The sequence below is a fragment of the Gobius niger genome, assembly GCF_951799975.1.
Source record: "Gobius niger genome assembly, chromosome: 10".
Lineage (NCBI taxonomy): Eukaryota > Metazoa > Chordata > Actinopteri > Gobiiformes > Gobiidae > Gobius > Gobius niger.
This window is the reverse complement of record NC_136861.1, coordinates 13,498,732-13,521,448: the sequence shown is the minus strand read 5'-3', so window position 1 is coordinate 13,521,448 and position 22,717 is coordinate 13,498,732. Positions and strand designations below refer to the sequence as shown.

Genomic DNA, 22,717 nt, shown 5'->3' with positions numbered 1-22,717 from the left:
GTGCCTGTCGCGGCGGCAATCCCCGAACCCGGTGGTGGCGCCCGGAAGTAAGGGATGCCGTCAAGCTGAAGAAGGAGTCCTACCTGGCCTTGTTGGCTTGTGGGACTCCTGAGGCAGCTGAGAGGTACCGGCAGGCCAAGCGTGCTGCAGCTCGTGCGGTCGCGGAGGCTAAAACTCGGGTCTGGGAGGAGTTCGGGGAGGCCATGGAGGAAGACTATCGGTCGGCCTCGAAGAGATTCTGGCAAACCATCCGACGCCTCAGGAGGGGGAAGCAGTGCTTCACCAACACTGTGTACAGTGCGGGTGGGGGGCTGCTGACCTCGACTGGGGATGTCGTCGGGCGGTGGAAGGAGTACTTCGAGGACCTCCTCAATCCCGTCGTCACGTCTTCCAATGAGGAAGCAGAGGCTGAGGACTCGGAGGTGGGCTCGCCCATCACCGGGGCTGAAGTCACCAAGGTGGTGAGAAAGCTCCTTGGTGGCAAGGCTCCGGGGGTGGATGAGATTCGCCCTGAGTACCTTAAGTCTCTGGATGTTGTAGGACTGTCTTGGCTGACACGTCTCTGCAACATCGCGTGGCGGTCGGGGACAGTGCCCCTGGATTGGCAGACCGGGGTGGTGGTCCCTCTCTTTAAAAAGGGGGATCGGAGGGTGTGTTCCAATTACAGAGGAATCACCCTCCTTAGCCTCCCCGGTAAGGTCTATTCCGGGGTGCTGGAGAGGAGGATCCGGCCGATAGTTGAACCTCGGATCCAGGAGGAACAATGCGGTTTTCGTCCTGGTCGTGGCACACTGGACCAACTCTATACCCTTCATCGGGTACTCGAGGGTTCGTGGGAGTTCGCCCAACCAGTCCACATGTGTTTTGTGGATCTGGAGAAAGCGTTCGACCGCGTCCCTCGTGGTGCCCTGTGGGGGGTGCTCCGGGAGTATGGGGTCCGGGGCCCTCTGCTAAGGGCTGTCCGTTCCCTGTATGACCGCAGCAGGAGCTTGGTTCGCATTGCCGGCAGTAAGTCAGACCTGTTCCCGGTGCGTGTTGGTCTCCGCCAGGGCTGCCCTTTGTCACCGGTTCTGTTCATTACTTTTATGGACAGAATTTCTAGGCGCAGCCAAGGGCCGGAGGGTGTCCGGTTTGGGAGCCTCAGAGTCTCATCTCTGCTGTTTGCGGACGATGTTGTTCTGATGGCTTCAACGAACCGGGACCTTCAGCACGCACTGGGGCGGTTTGCAGCCGAGTGTGTAGCGGCCGGGATGAGGATCAGCACCTCCAAATCCGAGGCCGTGGTTCTCCACCGGAAAAAGGTGGCTTCCCCTCTACAGGTCGGTGGGGAGTCCTTGCCTCAAGTGGAGGAGTTCAAGTATCTCGGGGTCTTGTTCACGAGTGGGGGACGGATGGAGCGTGAGATCGATAGACGGATCGGTGCGGCGTCAGCAGTGATGCGGTCGCTGTATCGGTCTGTCGTGGTGAAGAGGGAGCTGAGTCGGGGGGCAAAGCTCTCGATTTACCGATCGATCTACGTTCCCACCCTCACCTATGGTCATGAGATTTGGGTCATGACCGAAAGGACAAGATCGCGAATACAAGCGGCCGAAATGAGTTTCCTTCGCAGGGTGGCTGGGCGCACCCTCCGAGATCGGGTGAGGAGCTCAGTTACCCGGGAGGAGCTCGGAGTAGAGTCGCTGCTCCTTCACGTCGAAAGGAGCCAGCTGAGGTGGCTCGGGCATCTGTTTCGGATGCCTCCTGGTCGCCTCCCGCGGGAGGTGTTCCAGGCATGTCCTAGTGGGACAAGGCCTCGTGGAAGGCCCAGGACACGCTGGTGGGACTATGTCTCTGAGCTGGCCTGGTGTCGCCTCGGGGTGCCCCCAGAACAGCTGGAGGAGGTGTGTGTGGATCGGGAAGTTTGGGCATCTCTGCTGAGACTGCTGCCCCCGCGACCCGGCCCCGGATAAAGCGGAAGAAAATGGATGGATGGATGGTATTCAGTATTCAGTAACTAAATACAATTTGAAAGTATTCTCCCAACCCTGATAACCAGTCTTACATGTTGACAACAAGAGCAAGAAGAAGCTTCTGAAGGTATAAGCGAAATGTCCTCAACTCCATCAATCTGTTCAAGTTGACAATAGCCAATATTTAAACCTATACTAAGAGCTACACTAAATTTTGTTTCACGACAAGAAAAAAAGTCAGCCATTGGGACTATTGGTTTTATGATTAGATTTTGCAACGCTCTCTTTAGACAACAGCTTGTCATAGTTCGTGGATGGATGATTCAATATCAGTACATCCACTGAGACAGCCCCAAGTCTCGCCGACAGCTCTAAAATAACTCAAGTTTTCAAGAGTCTCGAAAAATTCTCACACTTTTGTTGTGGTTTTCTCTATAATATTTAACATTTATCTCAGCTTATAATAAATATTGTGCGAGTCTGAGCTGAAGTGAATGGTCTGCACCCACCTTGAGTCAGACGTGTAATGCTGTGGGCTGTGAGGTTTAAATAGCACCTAATAGTAATGCCTTGGTGCCCGCGGTGACAGATGATTGACTTTAATAGGGATGTGTGTTGACTATATAGGGATCCTGCTCTGATTAGGAGACTGACGACCATATAGAAATTGAGTTCAATCATCTTAGTGCAATTAGTGACGAAGCTGTCATATTAAATAGCTATTATGATTGAATGAAATTTCTCTAAGGGTATAAGATGAAGTATTAGATTTATGAAGTTAGCTAGTAATGGATTTCAAGAGCTTTTAACATTTCAAGGTAAAAGTATTTAAGACTGACTAGTGAATATTTATGTAGCAATGTAGTGGCAAATCATTCTTTGGTTAACCCAAGTGCTGGGTAACTATTGGACCAACACAACATTGGATTATTTTGACCCAGTTGGGTTGAAATAATAACCCGAAATAATGAAGCCGGACTGCAACAAAAACGTAATAAGCTGGTGAAACCAAAACTCAAAGGAACCGGGGCGGATGCTGACAATGAACCGACAAAGGGGAAATGGGGCACTGGTGTAACACATCAGGGCGGGACAGGCAATTAAAGGTGAAGTAAAACACAATCACAGTGACAGAACACATGTCAAAATAAAACACAGGAGCAGACCAGAGACAACAAACAAGGGAACAAAATACAAATCATGACAGTTGGGTTGTTTATCCAATCCATTTTGGGTTAATTCGACCCAATGATTGGGTTAATGACCACCTCAGTGCTGTTTTTTCCTTTATTTTTCACAAATTCTCGCCTTTTATATGAGTATCAGCGTCACTCCATTTGCACAGACCCTTGGGCGGCTCAGTGGTACAGCGGTTAGTACTCATGCCTCAAAGCAAGAAGTTCCCGGGTTCGATTCCCACCTGGATGGGGCCTTTCTGTGTGGAGTTTGCAGGATCTCCTCGTGTCTGTGTAGGTGTCCCCTACCACTAAAAATGTGCACAATAGGTTCTCCTCTGGGGCCAGGATTCCCCTGAACAAGAGATTCTTATCTCAGTGGGACTTTCAAATAAAGGTGAAATAAAAAGTGGCATTGAAACATTATATCTTGTTAAAGTATGGCACTAGACACTCAGACAGGGAATATGGGTGAACTGTCTTGCTCCAGTCAGCCATTTGATCATGACAACCATCTCCAGATAAGACTCCTTTCCTTTCCTTTCCTTTCCTTTCCTTTCCTTTCCTTTCCTTTCCTTTCCTTTTTTTTTCCTTTCCTTTCCTTTCCTTTCCTTTCCTTTCCTTTCCTTTCCTTTCCTTTCCTTTCCTTTCCTTGCCTTGCCTTGCCTTGCCTTGCCTTGCCTTGCCTTGCCTTGCCTTGCCTTGCCTTGCCTTGCCTTGCCTTGCCTTGCATCATGTGTTGCCCCCAACAATCAAAGAACTTGGAATCTTGTAAAAGGTGGATTAAATGTTTAAAGGGGCTTTTGAGTCCCAGCTCTGACAATTTTCTTAATGTCTCTTCCTTCCACTTTCACCCCGTGCTGTCCAAAAACATATATTAAAACAATAGGAATGTATATGTTTTGGCATTAGACTTTATCATTCCATTACATGCATTAATCTTTTACATTTGACCCACTACTTCATGCTTTCCGGAGGCTGAATTTAGAGCAACATCTGGACATTCTAGATCTTGGGCAGGAGTACCTATAGCTGGAGGATAATAGTCTACCCCTGTACTGTGTGACATTGATAGAGGGAACCTAAGCATCCAAGGAGAACTTATGTAAACAACATGCCAAGAGCCCAACATTCTTGGCAAACGTCTTGCTGTGGGGCGATACAGCAAACAACACAGCTGTGTATTTGAGCTCTATCCCCATTGGTTCATACGCCGCACATGTTAGTTTCACACGTGTATAGCTGTGTGCAGGAGGCTGTCAGACGCTCCCTCACCTCCGGGATGCACTTCATTAGCCCCAGAGAAGAGCAGGGCAGGGCATAGTGAGAGGACAAAGGACGGGGCTCCAAATGAAGACAAACAACACACAGGCACAAAGCAGATGGAGGAAGGCTGAGTGTTCTATGCAGGATTTTTTGGTGATGTTTTGAGGTGAAAAGTAAACAAAAAGCTACAATAAGAGATGACCCCAAAAAAACCTTGCTGGACATACACTATAACAGAATTTAGACAACAAACAGGAATATCCAACTAGAGTTAACCTTTAAAAACAGTGTCACTTTCTGGAACAGCTATTATGTGGAACGTTTTGGCATTAAAATACACCTTTGTGTCTAGTACACTGAGCATAATTTCTATTTTGTAAAGATAATTAGTTTACTTGGGAACCAATCGTGCAAAACTGAGGCTGAATACTGAGATTAAAACTAAACTTGAAGGACCAATATTACGTTTGCCACATAGCATAATTGCCTAACTAATTTTTCCACTGTTTTTGGAAAACATAAAAAAAATATGTTTTTTAGGCAACACACTGGAGTTCTCTTATTGCCATTGTAACAATACAAAAATGACTTTGGCAATTATGCTATGTGGCTAGCGATTAGTGATTGTAGGATCCGGCTCGAAGGACCAATATTAGTGATTGTAGGATCCGACTCGAAGGAACAATATTAGTGATTGTAGGATCCGACTCGAAGGATCAATATTAGTGATTGTAGGATCCGACTTGAAAGACCAATATTAGTGATTGTAGGATCCGACTTGAAGGATCAATATTAGTGATTGTAGGATCCGACTTGAAGGATCAATATTAGTGATTGTAGGATCCGACTCGAAGGATCAATATTAGTGATTGTAGGATCCGACTCGAAGGATCAATATTAGTGATTGTAGGATCCGACTTGAAAGACCAATATTAGTGATTGTAGGATCCGACTTGAAGGATCAATATTCGGGATTGTAGGATCCAGCTTGAAAGACCAATATTAGTGATTGTAGGATCCAGCTTGAAAGACCAATCGTAGTGATTGTAGGATCCGACTTGAAAGACCAATATTAGTGATTGTAGGATCCGACTCGAAGGATCAATATTCGGGATTGTAGGACTGTATATAATGATTATCTGGGAGAAGTTGGACACATTAAGGGCAAATGAAGGTTCAATCTGTTACAAAGGTAACGGGGAACAGCTATGAGGAAGTAGCTATCTCTCACATAACTGATCACTGAAATCACATTTCTTAAAATAGATCATATTTACCCACCTCTGTCACAGATGCAGACATTTACAGACAGTTTAACTGACTGCCCAATTATTTATCTGCTGCTCCGCTACCTAGCAACCTATAGATACAAACTGCAACTATAATTGAGAGTTATTACACTCAGATTTTTTTATTTTATTTTATTTTCCCGTTCCCAGTTAAGTTTTGTGTCAGGTCTGAGGAGAGGCAAGCCCACTCACCATCAAGACTTTATCCCCAATAAAAACACCTGTAATTAAATTAATTCTTGTACTTTAGTCTATTTATTGGGTGAAATAGCTTGAACAATTGTTAGGGGACTGGTTTCAGGTACTGTCTCTACGTGACAAACTTTCATAAAAGGCTGCAAAGTCTTTGGTTTGTTTTGGCAGCGTGACAGGACATCGCTTTAGTGTCCCTTTCAGCTTCATCACTTCATAGGAGCAATAACAAGTGTCCCTCAATAGACCCCGGGGAAAGTACGACCAATATGTTAGCATCTATAAACACCGGCGCTCCTTCTGTGTTCACACATGGGGAGAATAATGACTCACAGCGACGATAAACACGCCGCACTTCTAATCACACACAATGTTGTCCGGACACATGTGGGTTGCTTCTATAGGCCTTTGCACTGATTAAGACCACCTACACCCGGGCTGTGTGTGAGCGCTATAGAACAGAGAGGGGCTAATGTACACAGCGTCTCGCAGCAGCTCATCTGTTGTAATCTGTATAATCTGACAGCTCTCTTCAAGTGGAATTAATGACGTCTACACTAGAGTATTCTGCATGTGTTTAGTAGTGCTTTGTCTTGAACTCTCAATCTACCAAAGACAAAACGTTGTAACTATTGGAGACCAGGATTTTGCGTCGTTTGCACCGTAAGGCTGTGGGACACTTTCCATCACAAGCAAGCGACATTGCAGTGTTAATTAAAAGGGACTTATTGTGTATACATTTTTTATTTTAGAGTTGTAGGGCCCAAGACGAAGTTTACCAGTGCTTTTGACGGTCGCCTGAGAGCGTCGCTCAGGGATAAAAAGTGTCCGGTGGAGGCGTGGTGCATGTGCTACAAGCAGCGCTGACTACGAACGCTTATTCTTTGCTTTCCTCTTCTCTACAGCCTCATGCATCCTATTAAAGGAATAGGCCACCGTTTTTACATACTGAGATATGTTCTTACCTTAGCTTGGATGAGATGATGCGTAACTGTCTGGTCTTTGTGCGTGCACTCAGTCACACAAATAGCATTTAGTCTAGTTAAACAAAATTAAACATGTAGATTTTCTAAGCAGAATAACACCTTATTAGGCGTAATAATACCTTAGGAGCACTTCGACGTCCGCGCAGTAAAGTGGAAGTGCTCCTAATATTACTATGCCTCACAATAGGGCTGCTCGATTATTGAAAAAATAATAATCACGATTATTTTTGTCATAATTGAAATCACGATTATTCAAACGATTATTTGTTGCCTTTAAAGTCTTTATTTTATTTATATATTTATTAATGAAAAAAAACTATGCTGAATATTTTCTGTTTTCTGAACAGTCATAAAAGTACAAATGATTTCAAGTTTGCCTTGAGTAAGGAGAGGTCTCTGTTTCACACCTGCCCCCTGCTGGCCAGCCCTCACACCTGCGCAAGTAAACTGAGCAGCGTGGTCTGATGACATCATCACACAGAACTGTTAATTTTTATGTCAGGCAAAAGCATGAGCCATGGCACGTGAAATGCGAAGGGTAAATAATCCCAGCGCCATGAAATAATGTAAATCTGCTTTGCAAAAAAATCTCATTTTGTTAGCGTTTAGTGTAATAATCGAATTTCGATTAATTGCACAGCCCTAACTCACAATATAGTACCCCTTTTATCCGCTTAGAAAATCGATTAATTTTGTGTGACTATATCTGGATCGTGTAACTTTTCACGTGACTGTATTCAAATAGGGAAAACGTGGAAGAGCTTGGTCGCTTCTAACTTCACCCCAGTTTGGAGCAATAGGAATATGCTTGGAGAGGCTAAATGCTAACAACGTCTTTGGTCTATTTGCGTGACTGAGCGCACACACAAAGACCAGATAGTTACGCATCAACACGTCCAAGCTCAGTTAAGAACATATCTCAGTATGGAATGACGGTGGCCTATTTCTTCAAGTGCTTGCAAGACAAACCACAAACTGTTTCTCCCACTGTGAGTTAAACACTGTCTCCCCAATATATCGATGGTCCCGCTTTAGCGCCAGTATTAAAGAGAGTGGGGCAAACTCCACGCTGCAGAAAGGTGGTCAAAACACCAAAACGGTCTGTAGGGAGGGATCACTGCTGTGCATAACATCGCCATGGTAGTCTGTCGGACCAATTTTTTACATTAAACATATTTTTGACCCACTCTGGAACCTCGATAAGCACCGGTCGTTGTAGCAGTTGAGATCCTGGTGAGCTCTTCCGCAACCTTCTTTTTTTAGCCTCAGACTTTGTAACAGCCTTGGACCCATCTCCTAATCAACTGTGGATGTTTCTTATTAGACACAAGCTTTCTTTGTTTCCTACACATTTGAAAATCTCGCCTCTGCATCAAAATGTACATGTATTTTCATATATATTGATATTGCTTGTAGCCCGTAAGCCATATTGACCACCTCGGTTGCGAATGATGGATGGCCTGTGCATTTTCCGCAGCCCTTGGACCGCTCTCTGTCCAGAATCTCTGCTCTCTCACATTGATTGGTCAGATACACACTCTTCTGGTGACATTTCCCCCTGGCTCTGTGTCCATAATGATGGCGCTAGTTTTTCCAGGGCGATTAGGCGGTCATTTATCGCCAGTGACATGTCGGTGGCAGCGGCAGAGGGCGGGGCAGAGTGACAGAGGAGCCGTTATGAAAGCAAAGGGCCGCCCGCTGCGCCCCTCCTGTCTGCGGTGCTTCAGCTCAGTGCCAAACATAATCACTTTACAGGGACACGCAGTTTACAGCTCGGCGCGGCTGCAAGTACGATATGAAAACAGTTTGTCTGTTCAACTTTAGACGAAAGAGACAAGCTCGAGACAAGAGCGGAGTGTGAGGGATGGAGACATTAGCCGTCGCCTCATAAACTGAGCAGTTGGTTTGTTACATTCATTTACATTATGCAAAATTTATATGGTGTTATGTCGTTCCCCATTCAAACACGATATGGTTTTTTCTAAGGTCGATGCCGATATACCGATACATGCATATTTTGGGCTAAAGCCATGGTGCAAGACTTATTTTACTTTATATATAATAATATTTAAGCTCTGTGGAGTGTGTACGTGCACCTAAACAGAGCGCATGTGTGTCATTCTCACTTACCGCTAAACTGGAGGCTGCAGGCAAAGCTACATCCTCCAAGAACACATGAAATCTGCGTGTCGTTGCAAAGAGTTCTCCTGCTGATGATGGCCAGGCTGCGGTAAAGTGTAGATCCAGTGCACTGCGCTATGGTGGCGCAGACAAATCAAGATCCAGTTTTGGTCATAATCCGCATCAAAAGCTTTGTTTCCAAAAAGTACAAGCAGAATGTCGTCCAGGAACAGCCCAAACACAAGCCTCAAATCAAATGTGCTGTTGTTTTAGCTGGAAAGCGAAACTGAAACTTGTCACTTAACGAGCACATGGCCCGCTGCGCTGGATTTTTCTTTCTTTTTCTCTTTAACTTTATAGCACTGTGGTTTATATTTTGTTTTGTATTGTGAGCCCAGGGGCACATTTTATTTTAAAGCAGCTTTGAAAAATTACAAAGCATTGTCAGTGTATTTCTGAAATTAGAAATACTGCCTCATAATGAAAATTTAGGCTATTTTATTTCAAAAGTGACTTATTAGCCATATATATCGCACTTGCACCGCGGATCCTGCACCGTGAACCGAACTTAACTGTGAGATAGCTGAACCGTTGCACCCTTATTCTCAAGTGTAAAATGTTTGAGGGAGCTTGTTTGAAAGACAAAAGTCATTAGGTTACAAAATAAAAAAAAAACACTGATTGAAGCATTGATCATCAGTCAAACTATCAAAAAATGTTCCCATCCACCCGTTAAGAACCACTGTCCTATAGGTAACATAGACATGACTTACGTGAACACAAACACCTGTGCAGAATGGCAGAGGAGAAGAGAGACAATATGAGAAAGTGTAAGTAGCTCAGTTGGTCGAGCATTTGTCTGCTCCTTGGACAGAGCACTTCACCCATCATTCCTCAGTGTCCATGTAGATTGTTTGACTATCAGCGTGAAGGAGTGAGTCATTTTTGAATGGAAAAGTGATTTGAGTGGCTTTTGAAGACAGACAGAAAAGAGACAAGTTTATAGTTCAAAATGGCTGTATATTGTTTCTGTAATTTCAGTGGCTGTGATAGGTCGCTCTCAATTCGCCAAAATCCGCTCAAACAGTTCCTTTTTCGTAAATGAATCATTGTGTGAAGCCCTGTGACTAAACTATTGACAAACAAACTCAACCTGCACATTCACAACAGTTTTTTTTAATAGAGTCACGCATATAGCTCAGATCTTTGGTTTGGTTCTATTCTACACTGATCATCTAAATGGAAGGCATGATATTACGTGGTAAGGCCTGGTCCTGCTGGCACGACTAAAGTAGTTTTCGGGGTAATGCTTCTCGAAATCATCATTATGGAGAAATTTCCGTTTATCAGATCCCGGTGATGAAGCCCGGCTGCAGACTCAAACATTACTGTTCTATTAAAAGCCCAGTGTTTACTCCATGACAGTGTTAACCCTGCTTGCCTCTCTCTCTTCCTCACCACATATTTATAATAACACGTCACATTCAGCTCACAATAACCCATATATATGCATAGACTTTCAAGTGTGGCGGCAATTCTATCTGTCTGTTTTGTGTTGGGGTGACAAAGACTAGTTTTGTCCTTCAAAGCTGTAGGGGAGAAGACTTCAAAAATTAATGCACACACGCAGCTACATCCGTGCATGGGGCGAACAAGCTGTCCACAGGCACTGAAACAATAGCTTTCTAAATTGCCACCCCGAGGAATATAGGATAAAAAAGAAGAAAAAACAAAAGTAAACTGGATTTGACAAACTTATTTTGAGGCTGCTATGTTATATAGTTTATATTTTACGTGTTAGATGTTTAAATTGGAGGAAAGTACAGAAAAAGCCTCTAAACATGTCTTTGGAAGGGGGGTGGGGGGGCAACATTGGGCCTTTTAGGGGCAAATAACATTGATGTAAGAACGTCCCAAATCACTGTGCAGTTGATTGCTGTGGAAATGAAAGGAAGAATGAAAAAGATAACCAAAAAAGAAAAACAAACTGCTAAAGAAAACCACTTAATAATGACCTGCATTCTTTTGTAATAATCACTGCTCATATTTGAAAGTACGTCCATGCCAACAAAAAAGTCTGTGATGGGGCGATGGCGGCGCAGTTGGTAGAGCAGGTCGTCTCATGACCGGAAAGTCAGGGGTTTGAATCCCAGCTCCTGAAGGTGCTCACTGTTGTTGTGTCCTTGGGCAATGCACTTCACCCACCTTGCCTCCAGTGTCTGTGTACATTGGTGAATGAATGAGAGTGTGAGTGGGTGACTGGTTCCTTGTTGTAAAGCGTTTAATGAAGGTAGAAAAGTGCTATATATAAGTTGAGACCATTTACCATACATTTGTTTTTGCATGTGCCTCTATGTGCCATGGGGGGAGGAGTTCTTTGCAGTAGCTCGATATAAACACATATTTCGCTGTATGCCATCTCAAATGAGAAAGACACGTGGTAGACATGTCACCATCTGGCTATTAACCCTCGATTTCTCTGGACAAACAGCCCACCAAGTCGCACTCAGCAGCAGGGAGGGAAAAGTGGGAAGCTTGTGTACATGTCAGAGTCACCTGCAGTCTGTCTGAATGTGCACATTTGTTAAGGACTTAAAGCAGTACTAAATAACTTCTTTACCTGAATATATTCTTTTTTGTAGTACCTCTGGGCGTAATAGCATTAATGGGATGATTGGGGGGTCTTTCATATTCCCCTGGTGTCTCTGGCCAGAAAACCACAATTGCAAGTTTCCTGCCTATGGGTCGGAGGCCCCAATACACACTAATAGAATCACTTAGATGAAGCTAACAGGCTAACTGGCAAAGCTAACTGCGGGCTAGCGCCACTTAAATAGTATTTACAGCCAAGTTTGAGTGACAAAAATTATCTCCATTGTGAAATTGGATGTACAATATCCCTCTCTCCCTTTGTCTTTTCTGTCAGCGGAGCGGAAAACGGATGAGTAAAAAACTGCAACATGCTACGACACCTAAAAAGCGATTTATTGCTGCTATGTTTTCCTCAAATATCAAATCTTCTTCTTATTCTAACATTTTGTTTTTGCAGTTGCAGAGGCTGAAACGCTCCCTCTCCTTTAAGACCGTGATGCGCAGTAAGAGCGTGGACAACTTCTTCCAGAGGTCCAACAGCGAAGCCCGTCTGCCCCAGGACTTGCTCGCTGACCCGCCGCCCTCCCCCCCGCTGGCGCCCGGCTCGCCCCTGGTGGGTGACACCCGCTCCCCCTCCGTGTCTCCCTCCCTCAGCCCGAACCCGTCTGTGGCCTCGCACTCGCCCTGCCTCAGCCTGTCGCCCTCTCTGCCCGCCAAACCGGTGCGGCCGCAGATCAACCACTGCTTCCAGGACCACGTGTTCCGCAAGCCCACCAACTGCCAGCACTGCAAGAACATGATCGTGGGTAAGTGAGAGTTAAAGGCGTTGATGTGTGGAAGGGCTTAGTGTTCAGATATAAACAAAAACACAAATTAAATAGGAAGAACTAGATTACCGTATTTTCCGGACTATAAGTCACACCGGAGTATAAGCACTAGCCAAAAAATGCAACAAAAACAACAGGCTGAATAGGCGCACGGTTCGCTATCATGCAACATTAATGGTTAGCTACATGAAGCATAAACAATGAACTAAAGAGGTGTCTGGTATGTTAACGTCACATAAACAGTTTAGATAACTATAGCATAAAGAACATACATCTCCATCTCACTCCAGATCACTAAATCCATACGTTTGTTTAGTGTGACATCACGACATCCGCTTCCAGGGTTTAGCATAGCAGCTAATATGCGAGAAAAAGACATTAAAAACTCTTTAATACAACAATCAATATTTTTTAAACTTAACGGGGAGTGCCTGAACCTACTTATTTCTCAGACTCATTACCCCAAAAATGCCGCACCTACAGCTAAAAAAGTATTATTTACTAAAGTCGGTACTTCCGGGGTTAGCGTAGCTGCTCCGCCGTTAGCATTTGTCTCCGCTAAACCGGAAGAACCAGTAGATGCAGCATTTTTGGCTAATGAGTCTGAGAAATAAGTAGGATAAGCACTGCCCGATGAGTTTCAGAAATATTGATTGTTGTATTAAAGAGTTTTTTGAAGTTTCTCACGCATCTAAGACCCCGGAAGTAGAGCTGTGATGTCACCACTTAACAAACGTATTGAAATCTTCATCCTCAGTGTCACTTCTAAGCAATCGCCATGGCAACGACCTGGGCACGGAGGCTTGACTGCACCGTTGACGAGCCTCTCCCGGCAGCACGTTTTTCAAGCTCTCATTTGCGATTTCCGTCTAGCTTTTAGCCCGTGATTAGCTTTGTTTTGTTTTCTTCTCTAAGAGTAGCCTCCGCATGTGAAATTATATATTTGAATTTTTAAAAAGACATATTAGTCGCCCCGGAGTATAAGACACACCCCCTGCCAAACTATGAAATAAAGTGTGATTTATAGTCTGGAAAATACGATTGTCAAATATAGTTTATGGGATTGGAGTGCCTAAGTGAGTTCACCCACGCAGTTCACAAGGGATGGACAACATGATGTGGGGAGGATGTCATGTTGCTGAAAAGACCAAACCGAGCGTCTCAGCAGCTTCAGCCCTGGGAATCTAACTCACAAGACCTGAGCGTGCGGGGGTGAAGGCATTCGAGGGGAAGCTGGGTTTTGAACCGAAATATGAACAGCCTGATGTAATAGCACCAACATTTTTGCTTTGGGAGAATTTTAGGTTTATTTTGAACAATGCATTGTGTTTATACTTGCAAATTGCGCTTTTAAGTGATTGCTTTCTAAATAAACAGCAATACCCTTGAAGTAGAGGGTACACTGACTACCGCTTAAACGTCCAAGGCAAAAAAGCTTGAGAACCATCATCCCATAGAGCAGTTCCCAAAGTGGGGTTCGGGACCCTCAGAGGGTTGCAAGGCCTTCATTGAAGTCCCCAGATGTTGTCAAAAAGAATAATGCTACTGTTTTTAGCATATTTTTGAGTGTAAAACAGCCTGTAATTAATGAAATCCATTTAAATACATATAAACCAAAGTGGCATAAGAGGCAATACCTTTGTACAATGGGGGTCCCGAAATGTTTACATGTCAATTTTTGGGGTCCCAGCCAAAATAAGTTTGAGAACCCCTGCCATAGAGTACAGAGGACACGCTAAAAGTTGGGGAAACAGCATAAAAAGCTTTTAAAAAATCATTACAGGAAAAATCTTCAGAACAAAAATAAAATAAAACTCTTTATGGGTCTACATCCTGTACTACCTCAGAATCGTCTAAGTCCTATGGATTCTACCCCAAAACTCTAAAGCTTAAAGTCTATTTCAGTCATTCATTAATTACAGACTTTATTAAGGGCGCAAAAGCTTAATGACTTAATAACTCACAAAGTTACAAAAAAACCTCCAAAATACTTACTGTTTTAGCACAACTTGGCTTTTCACGATCACTACATTGTTCATGTTTACAGATTACAATTTGTTTATACATTGCTCCAAGTTTGCCGCAGGCGGGCTGTCTAAGCTTTGTCATCCATATTTAGTGAAATAACATCACAATCTGGACACATGCAGGGACACGTTGAACAGCAATGGACAAAAGTGATCATCACCTGTACTGACGACCTTCGACATGCAATCAGTCACTCTGGAGACGGTGAATTTACATAATATAGTGCAGATTCTCAATGCATAAGCAATCTCTCATGACCCAGGTCGGGAGTTGCCTCTTAGAACTCCACAGTGATGGGATTTGGCAAACGTGTGAAAAAACTAGTCTATGAATAAAAACTTCTAAGAAAAAGAGGCTGCGACTGTCTGACAAATCATTTTTAGTGGATTTAGCTTTGACTTAAGTGTGAAAAGCTTTCACTTGTGTCGCCTACTCCATTGTTTGGCTGATTCTTGCGTTTGTTCGGGGGACTTCTGAGTAAAATTGACTGAAAAAAAGAGCTGTCTCTTTTCATGACTGAGATCCGGTTCGAACTGTTAACCATAAAGAGCCGTTCAATTGAGCCGGTCATGAACGTCACATCACTATGGCTGCGTCCGAAACCATCAAATTATAGCCTCTAAGTACTAACACTAGCAACTAGTCCTTAACCTTTCATGGCGTCAACTGTTAGATCCCTATGCAGTTAGTGAACTAAAGCTTCAGAGCTATTTTGCTCAATCCGTCCGTCCTTACCCTCTGAGTGTAGGCCAAACAAAAGCGCATGTCGCCCCCTCCTGTATAGTATCCAACAACAACAACAACATAGTGTCCAAACAAAGACATTTAAGGAGAAATAAAATCCAAATGAGCCATACATTTCCCTGTGTTAAGTGTTAATTCTTATCTCAACAGCTGCTTCATAAAGCTACAGTAGCAAATTAAGCAAATAAGTTTCTACTAAATGAAAGCAAAAGCACAAACTGTCTTAATTTAAGCCGTTTACTGAGGCGGTTCTTTAACACACTGACATGTGACTGAGCTGTGGTGACAACAACATGTATTTTGTCACTTTTCTAAAGTTTGGATTGTGCAGAATCTTGTTTTTATTATTATTAAATGTGAACCTGTCAATCAACAGTGGTTGCGCATGAATCACTCGAGGGTGGGGCTGAGGGGGTGGGGGGATTGGCGCAGTGGCTTATGGGATGGCACATAGCTCCTAATCACCGGTTAGTTAGCACCAGAGGTCCCTATGCTAAAGTGGCTATGATAGTTAGCATTGAGGCTCCTTTTCCTAACGCCTTCCTAACTGACAGCCCAATTTGGACATTTCTTATCATGGCGAACGCTGACGCACATCCAGTTTGGCGTAAGACCTCCGAACCTGGCTCATCCCCAACTTCCTTAAAGTCAACACTGACAAGACAGAGCTCATTGTTGTGGCCCCAAAACTACTCCTTAAGACGGTTGCTCAGCTTCTAGTGCTCACCGTCGACAGCAATACAGCAATAACATCTGCATCTGCACGCTCTCATTTATTTATTGTATCACAGCCTGGGCTTCATTCTGAATCCATCCTTTCCTTTGATCAGTCCCGGACTCAGTAGCATGAAAACTCTCACACACTTCCATAACCTCACGAATGGAGGTCCTGTCCAGAAATCTTCACACCAGGAGCTAAACATACAGTACACTTCACCGTCTGCTGTCACAGTATGTGGCTGGTTGTTAAAGGAAAGGCATTCATCACACAAACCAACAATCTGTCAAATTACCTTGCTGCTGGTTCACCGTGGCAGTTCTGAAATTGAAAAGGAAGTTGGGGTAAAAGGAAAAAAGTCTTCTGGTGAATCAGCACTACTGTATTGGTTGTTTAGAGACAGTGTTAATGATGTCCCTTTTGCTGCCTCACTGGACTAATGCAACACCCATGCAACAGTACAAACTTACTTCTAACTCCGAAACATGACGCAATGTTTGCTTATTACTCAGCCATACAACTTCAGGGACCTTTGCTAATGATATACAGTGCGTGTCATAATGTTGAGCACATCCACCTTAGTTATATCTCTTGGGCTGTTTTTGAATTGATCAAGCCAGAACACTGTAAGATGTAGCAATGTGAAAAGGAAGAGAAATGTATACATTCTAGTACCTGGGTCTCTGCTCACTTGGTCTCACGTCCTATGGCTTCGTCTGCGTTGACCTAAATGAGGAACCGTTTTTAGGAGAGAACATCCCTTATTATGCAAATGACACTCCTCAAAGTCCATTCGACACACACTGTTTTCTGAGCGCATCTGGAGTCACAAGCTGCAACCGCGCGATCAAAAGAGGAAATTTAATTTGCTGTGAAGAAATTGCGTTTCGGACAAATATTACAGAGCGCGGAGACATCTCAAAGGGATGATGTTACGGGGTGCTAAAAGCGAAATGAGCTGAATTAAATTATTCGTTTTCAGACATACTGTGACGTGTGCAAAACGGACAGCAGCACATAAGTAACAAAGCTTTACTCTCCGGTTAGCCGTCTACATTAGCTTTAACGTTTGTGATGCAATGGTATGAAACCCAAACACATATTTTATCCCATTTGCAGTGTTGGGTATAGCTGTATGTAGAATACTCGTTTTGGGTAGGGTTTCATTTGAAGGTATTACTTTCCTAATCAAAGGAATGCATTGTTGTGCTCAATCATTATATTCTAGTTTCATATTCATAATGATAACAAAGAAAGAATCAAAGCTAAAGGGAAAAGTTTAGTTTTATGTCTATTAAATACATTTGTAACGTAACTTGCGTGTAGCAAGTTTAGCCGACATGTCTTTAAAGCAATACCAAGTAACTTTTTACCATAATAATGCAAGTGTTAATGGGATGATTTGAGGGTCTTTCTTCTCCCCCTGGTTTCTGGCCAGAAAACCACAATTGCAACTTGACTGCCACCGGACCGGAGCAACCAATACACACTAATAGAACCACGAAGAAGAAGCTAACAGGCTAATGGGCAAAACTAACTGTGAGCTAGCACCACTTTAAACAGTATTTACAGCCAAGTTTGAGTGAAGAAAAAATACCTCCATTTTGTTATTGGATGTACAATATCCCTCTCTCCCTTCACCTTTTCTGTCAGTGTAGTATTTACTCTCACGGACAATTGGTAAGTTAAAAAATCACAAGTTGCTACGACACCTGCAGTTGCGCTTATGGCCTCTAGGGGCATGAGTTACTTAGTACTGCTTTAATCGTACAGCGCTTTTATGCATGAATGTAATGCAAATCACTGTGAAAGTAATTTAAGCAGGGCCGATGCAAGCCATTTTGGTGCCCTAGGCAGTACTGTTTAATGGTGTCCCCCCCACCCCTCCAAAAAAAAAAAAAAGCTAGAAAGGACAGAGGGGAAAATCATCAAAATTAACCCTCGAAACTACACCAGTAATATTTGTGGTATTAAAATACTGTTTGGGTTTAGCTGTAACAGTTTTGCTGGAGAATAAACAATGGCGTCCGAGACATGAACTCGAGACATTGCGCTAGTCCTACCATTCAAATCTGTCCATGCTTCCACAGAAGAGGGATAAACACCCTGTCATGCATCATACTGATACACAAGCAAAACATTCAGTGGCTGAGGGAAGGAGCCTGAGCACCACAGTCAAGGCTACGACAGGGATAGTACGACTGCACAGCTTGACCCAGTATGATATATAGCAATTAAATTTTATACTATAACAAGTTTAATAGTTGGTGCCCCCCAGAACCTCAGTGTCTTCCCTCCCTCTTTCCTTTCTCACTTGCCGCTGTGAGCACCAGCTCCAGAGATCACTCCATGACACTAATGTTTTCTCAGGACATCTGAGCTTCCGTTTGCAGCAAATTTACACAGTTTGTTTGAGCGGGCCATGCGTGAAGTCTCCTTGTGTGGCACAGAGATTCCTAGGTGCGTTGTATCGATTGTTCTCACTGAATGCAGGCCGTGTTTTGTCAGCTGAGTTAATATAACAGCGGCACAAATACTAATACAAGGCCGTTCAAACATTGGCCGCAATGTGGTGCCCGACGAAGAGCATGTTATGAGAGTATAGTAAGTGGCAGCACTGATTTTAAGTATTCAGAATGCAGTACTCTGATTAGAAACAAGACAAATACATATTAAGACAAGTATTCAGTCGTCTGTAAGTAAGTATTCCTGACCAAAATTGTCCCCTTGTCATGTGCTAGTAATTATCGTGTGGGGAGACTTACAGTGGATTTGACAGTAGCTCCCAAACAATGCAGTTCTGATGATGATACGACTGATGCAAAAAGATCTTGTTGAATAAATTTACATGACATTTTATTGAGTAAAGCTAAAATATTAAATGAATCTGGATGCAACAAAACAACATAAAAAAATGAAGTCAAAAGCCTGTGTCAAAACATTTGTCAGAAATCACAAGGCTTTAAAAATAAAGAAAAACAATGGATGTTCATTGCTTAAACAAAAGGACATAAAGGACGGCACATAAAAGAAATTCGTATTATAGCCATCTATACAAACAGCAGTAATTAGTCACAGTCATGGGAGTTAGAGAAGGCTGCACAAAAGGGAAATTAACACTGTATCTGTTCGGCCCATACAGAAAACGATTAGGATGCAAATTGGGAGCGAAATATAGAAATGGTATTTTTAGAAACCCATTGTATTACCGTCTGATAATGGAGCAGGAGACATGAAATTGCAAAATCAATATCATATTACACAATGTGCTCTGTAGTATAGACTCGGGCAATCCAATTGTGTGGCAGGTTTTTATCTTCATGGGATTATTTAGCTAAATAATGATGAATTGGTTTTATAAGCGGACAAAGTGAGCAGATAAGGCAGAAATGGCATTGTGATTTCGGCATTTACTGCAACATTACTGTACAAAGCAAAGGTTGGGAATGCCTTATTTTACATCCATACTTAACATTTATAAATACTGTATATTGTATAGGTTTGGACTTACTTTACTGTTTATTCAGGACAGTGCACATAAATGACATTATACAGTAAATGTGGCGCTGTATTATTAATGCTGTTGACAGGAGGCTACGGTCCACTCAGACCCGAACCTCCTGCCACAGGAACAGTTTTCCCCTGTGCCATCAGACTCATGAATGAAAACAAGACCTGATAACTCAGTTACAGACTCATGAATGTAATCTGCTCTATTGCACTATGTGGTATGTCCATATCTGCTGCTAACACTCAATGCACCCGTGCATCTGTAAATACACTCACGCTGTTGTTCCATGTCAAATTGTTGTTGTCTTTATCATAGTTTAAATGTAATCTTCTCACGCATGCCCTTATAGTCTTATAGCTTTATAGTTTAAAGTTTATATGTGTTATATGTATGTTCCATGTTGCACGATCGACCAAAAAAAAAATTCCTTGTTGTGAACCTGTTCATAGCCATGGCAATAAAAGCAATTCTGATTCTGATTGTGAAAACACGGCCTTGTACTCAATGAGAACGATGAGGCAGCACAAGGAGTGATGCCCAACTTGGGTTCATACAACACATACAAAACGCGCCCACTGCTCCTTACGGGTTGGCAAATTGCCCTATGCGGACTAGCCTGGCCTGAGTCATCCGTAAACTCCGGTCAATTATAATTTCCCTACATGTACGTCTGGGTCTGATCTCAGTGGCCACGTTACATCGGTTGAATTTCAACCTACCATACAGCGAGCGGGGGAGGCGGGGGTTGTAGGTGACGTCAAGCATTTGTGCCGCATTTGCTGGTTGTAGTTTGGCCATGGCGGCGGATACGAAAGTAATGGAAGATCTTCAATCCATTCTGGCTCGGCTCCCAAATATCCAGAAATTTAAATTCAAGCCTTGGAATACACAAGGAATGCCTCCAAGAGTTATGATAGAGTTATGATAGAGTTATGATAGAGTTATGATAGAGTTATGATAGAGTTATGATAGAGTTATGATAGAGTTATGAAAGAGTTATGATAGAGTTATGATAGAGTTATGATAGAGTTATGAAAGAGTTATGATAGAGTTATGATAGAGTTATGATAGAGTTATGATAGAGTTATGATAGAGTTATGATAGAGTTATGATAGAGTTGTGATAGAGTTATAATAGAGTTATGATGGCTGCTTCACTCACTCGGGCGCATTACATACGTCACAACCAAACGCTAGCGAAAATCAGATCCAATTGTTTCAAAGGAGTTCACCCCTCCCACCTGATAATGGAGCTCAATTGTGAAAATCCAGACCCTTGTACGAAATGCAATGAGTACGAGGGTATGGCAAAACCAAGCTATATGCGGACAATAAAGTTCACCTGAGCCTTTATTTTGAATTCCATACAAAATATATAACAATTAATGGATATTACTCTTCAATAGCGTTTAATCTATAAGTCTTTCAACCCAAGTACCATGACAAAATATCCCTTTAGGTCCTAAAGTCCAAACAAGCTGCAACCTCAACCAAACCGGCTAAACCAGTGACTTGATAAAGCTCAGAGTAAAGGAACAAAGCGGTGTTGACATTGATTTCAACTCAGAGCAAGAATGTCCAGGGTTCTGTGTGGAGTTCTCCTTGTGTCCGCTAAACCAGACGACAACACTAGAATTGTATAGGAGCATAAGAACCACCGAAAGCAGCACGCGTACCGTGAGAGTACCCTCACCACGGTTTGAAAAACACTATTCTAACACGTGTAACTTTCATAAACGGGGCCAACCACTTGATTACTGAGCGAAGTGGGGGATCAGAGGAGATTTGATGTTTTGCTCAGAAGTGTCCCCCGCTGAGTCCTGTTCTCTCATTCCTCTCCCTTTCATCTCCGTTTGTGCCACAGGAAACTCCAAACAGGCGCTGCGCTGCAAAACCTGCAAGATGGCTGCTCATCTGTGGTGCACCTCTGAGCTATCGCAGCAGCCCTGCTACGGAAAGGTAAAAATCTCTTCTATTTTTGGATGTGACCCCATTAAAATATATCTCAAGGAAAATCATTGAGTTAGAAATTATTCATCTGTTTTTAAAAAAAGTTCTCTTCTCCACTATAGGTTTTAAAGCTTTTTAATCATGTTTCTATATTAAAAATACTCCATTTGTTTGCTCTACTTCCTATTATACCAGCCTTCAAATTGCCTCCCCTGCAAATCATATATCTTGCTCATAAGTTGCAAGTATTGATAGTTTTGCTTGTCTCCCTCTGAGCCCGAAAAGGAAGACTCCAGGGGTTGCATGCTCAGAAAGCTGCATTTCTTCCTTATTCCCAACATTAAGTGAAAAAAAGAAATGGATAATCAACACCCGAGGATACAATTGTGTTTTAAAATGCCTTTGTACAGTCTGACAGCTCTCTTTTGTTTTCTTATCAAAGTCACTGAATGTTTTTGTTTTGCTAAAAGTCTCAGTAATCAGTAAGTTGTAGAGTTTGCAACATTGTTTGTGTGCAATCACAGGCCGCGCAATAATTAGATTTATGCTCGTGCTTTGGTAAAGAGCTGGTCCAAGGTCGGTATAAACACTGAAAAACATTAATAAAGCTACAATAATTTGCACTTAAGAGGGTCCGCATTTCAAGGTGGGATGTTTCTTTGTTAACCTCTGTCATTGCTTTCTCTAAGAAGCGGTTCAGTTAGTTTTTTATTGCAATTTGATTTCATTTTATCAGCCAAAGCATTAAGAACAAATTCTTATTTACAGTGTTATATTTTACAATTATATATTTTGAAAAACCCTCAGGGAAATTTTTGAGGTTCGTAGCCAACCTGTTTGAATTGAGCATGTTTTATTCCCATACAAAGGAAAAGGGAGGCCAGGCGCAATGCTAAATGTATGTATGGCGAGGTATTTTATGTCGGTTTTTTATATAATTTCTGTGGTTTCTTTATCATAGGATGATGTTTAGTGGCCGTTGGATGTGTATCTGACTCCACAAAAAGCAGAAACTTGACTGAATACAATCAAGGGTTTTGCTCAGAGCCCACTTTTATACACTGAAGTAAAATCTCAAAAGGTCTGTTCATTCATGATTTCTAACAACCATATTTTCCGGACTATGAGTCACACTTTTTTTTATAGTTTGGCCAGGGGTGCGACTTGTACTCTGGTGCGACTTTTAGATCAAAATACATTATTTCCCGTTTGTTATTTTCACTCTGAGCGCTCTAGGCTTGTGTAGCAGTATCTGCTTCTCCTGTACGGTTGTACAATGACAAATAAAGAATTCACTTCTTACTTACTTACTGTCCCACTGAAAATGTAAAAAACTGTATAGTTTGGAGTGAGCAAGAAAGTTGTGAGGG

The 22,717-nt window shown here is 42.8% G+C and overlaps 1 protein-coding gene across 1 annotated transcript in view; it reads left to right on the top strand.

Annotated features, from left to right (window-relative positions):
• LOC306968923 (SH3 and cysteine-rich domain-containing protein 2-like) overlaps nucleotides 1–22,717 on the top strand; it is a 76,025-nt gene that overhangs the window by 20,284 nt on the left and 33,024 nt on the right. The window contains exons 2-3 of the mRNA XM_079564506.1: nucleotides 12,028–12,376; nucleotides 21,262–21,356. Coding sequence (XP_079420632.1) covers nucleotides 12,028–12,376; nucleotides 21,262–21,356 — 444 coding nt within the window. The remainder of the gene's footprint in view (nucleotides 1–12,027; nucleotides 12,377–21,261; nucleotides 21,357–22,717) is intronic.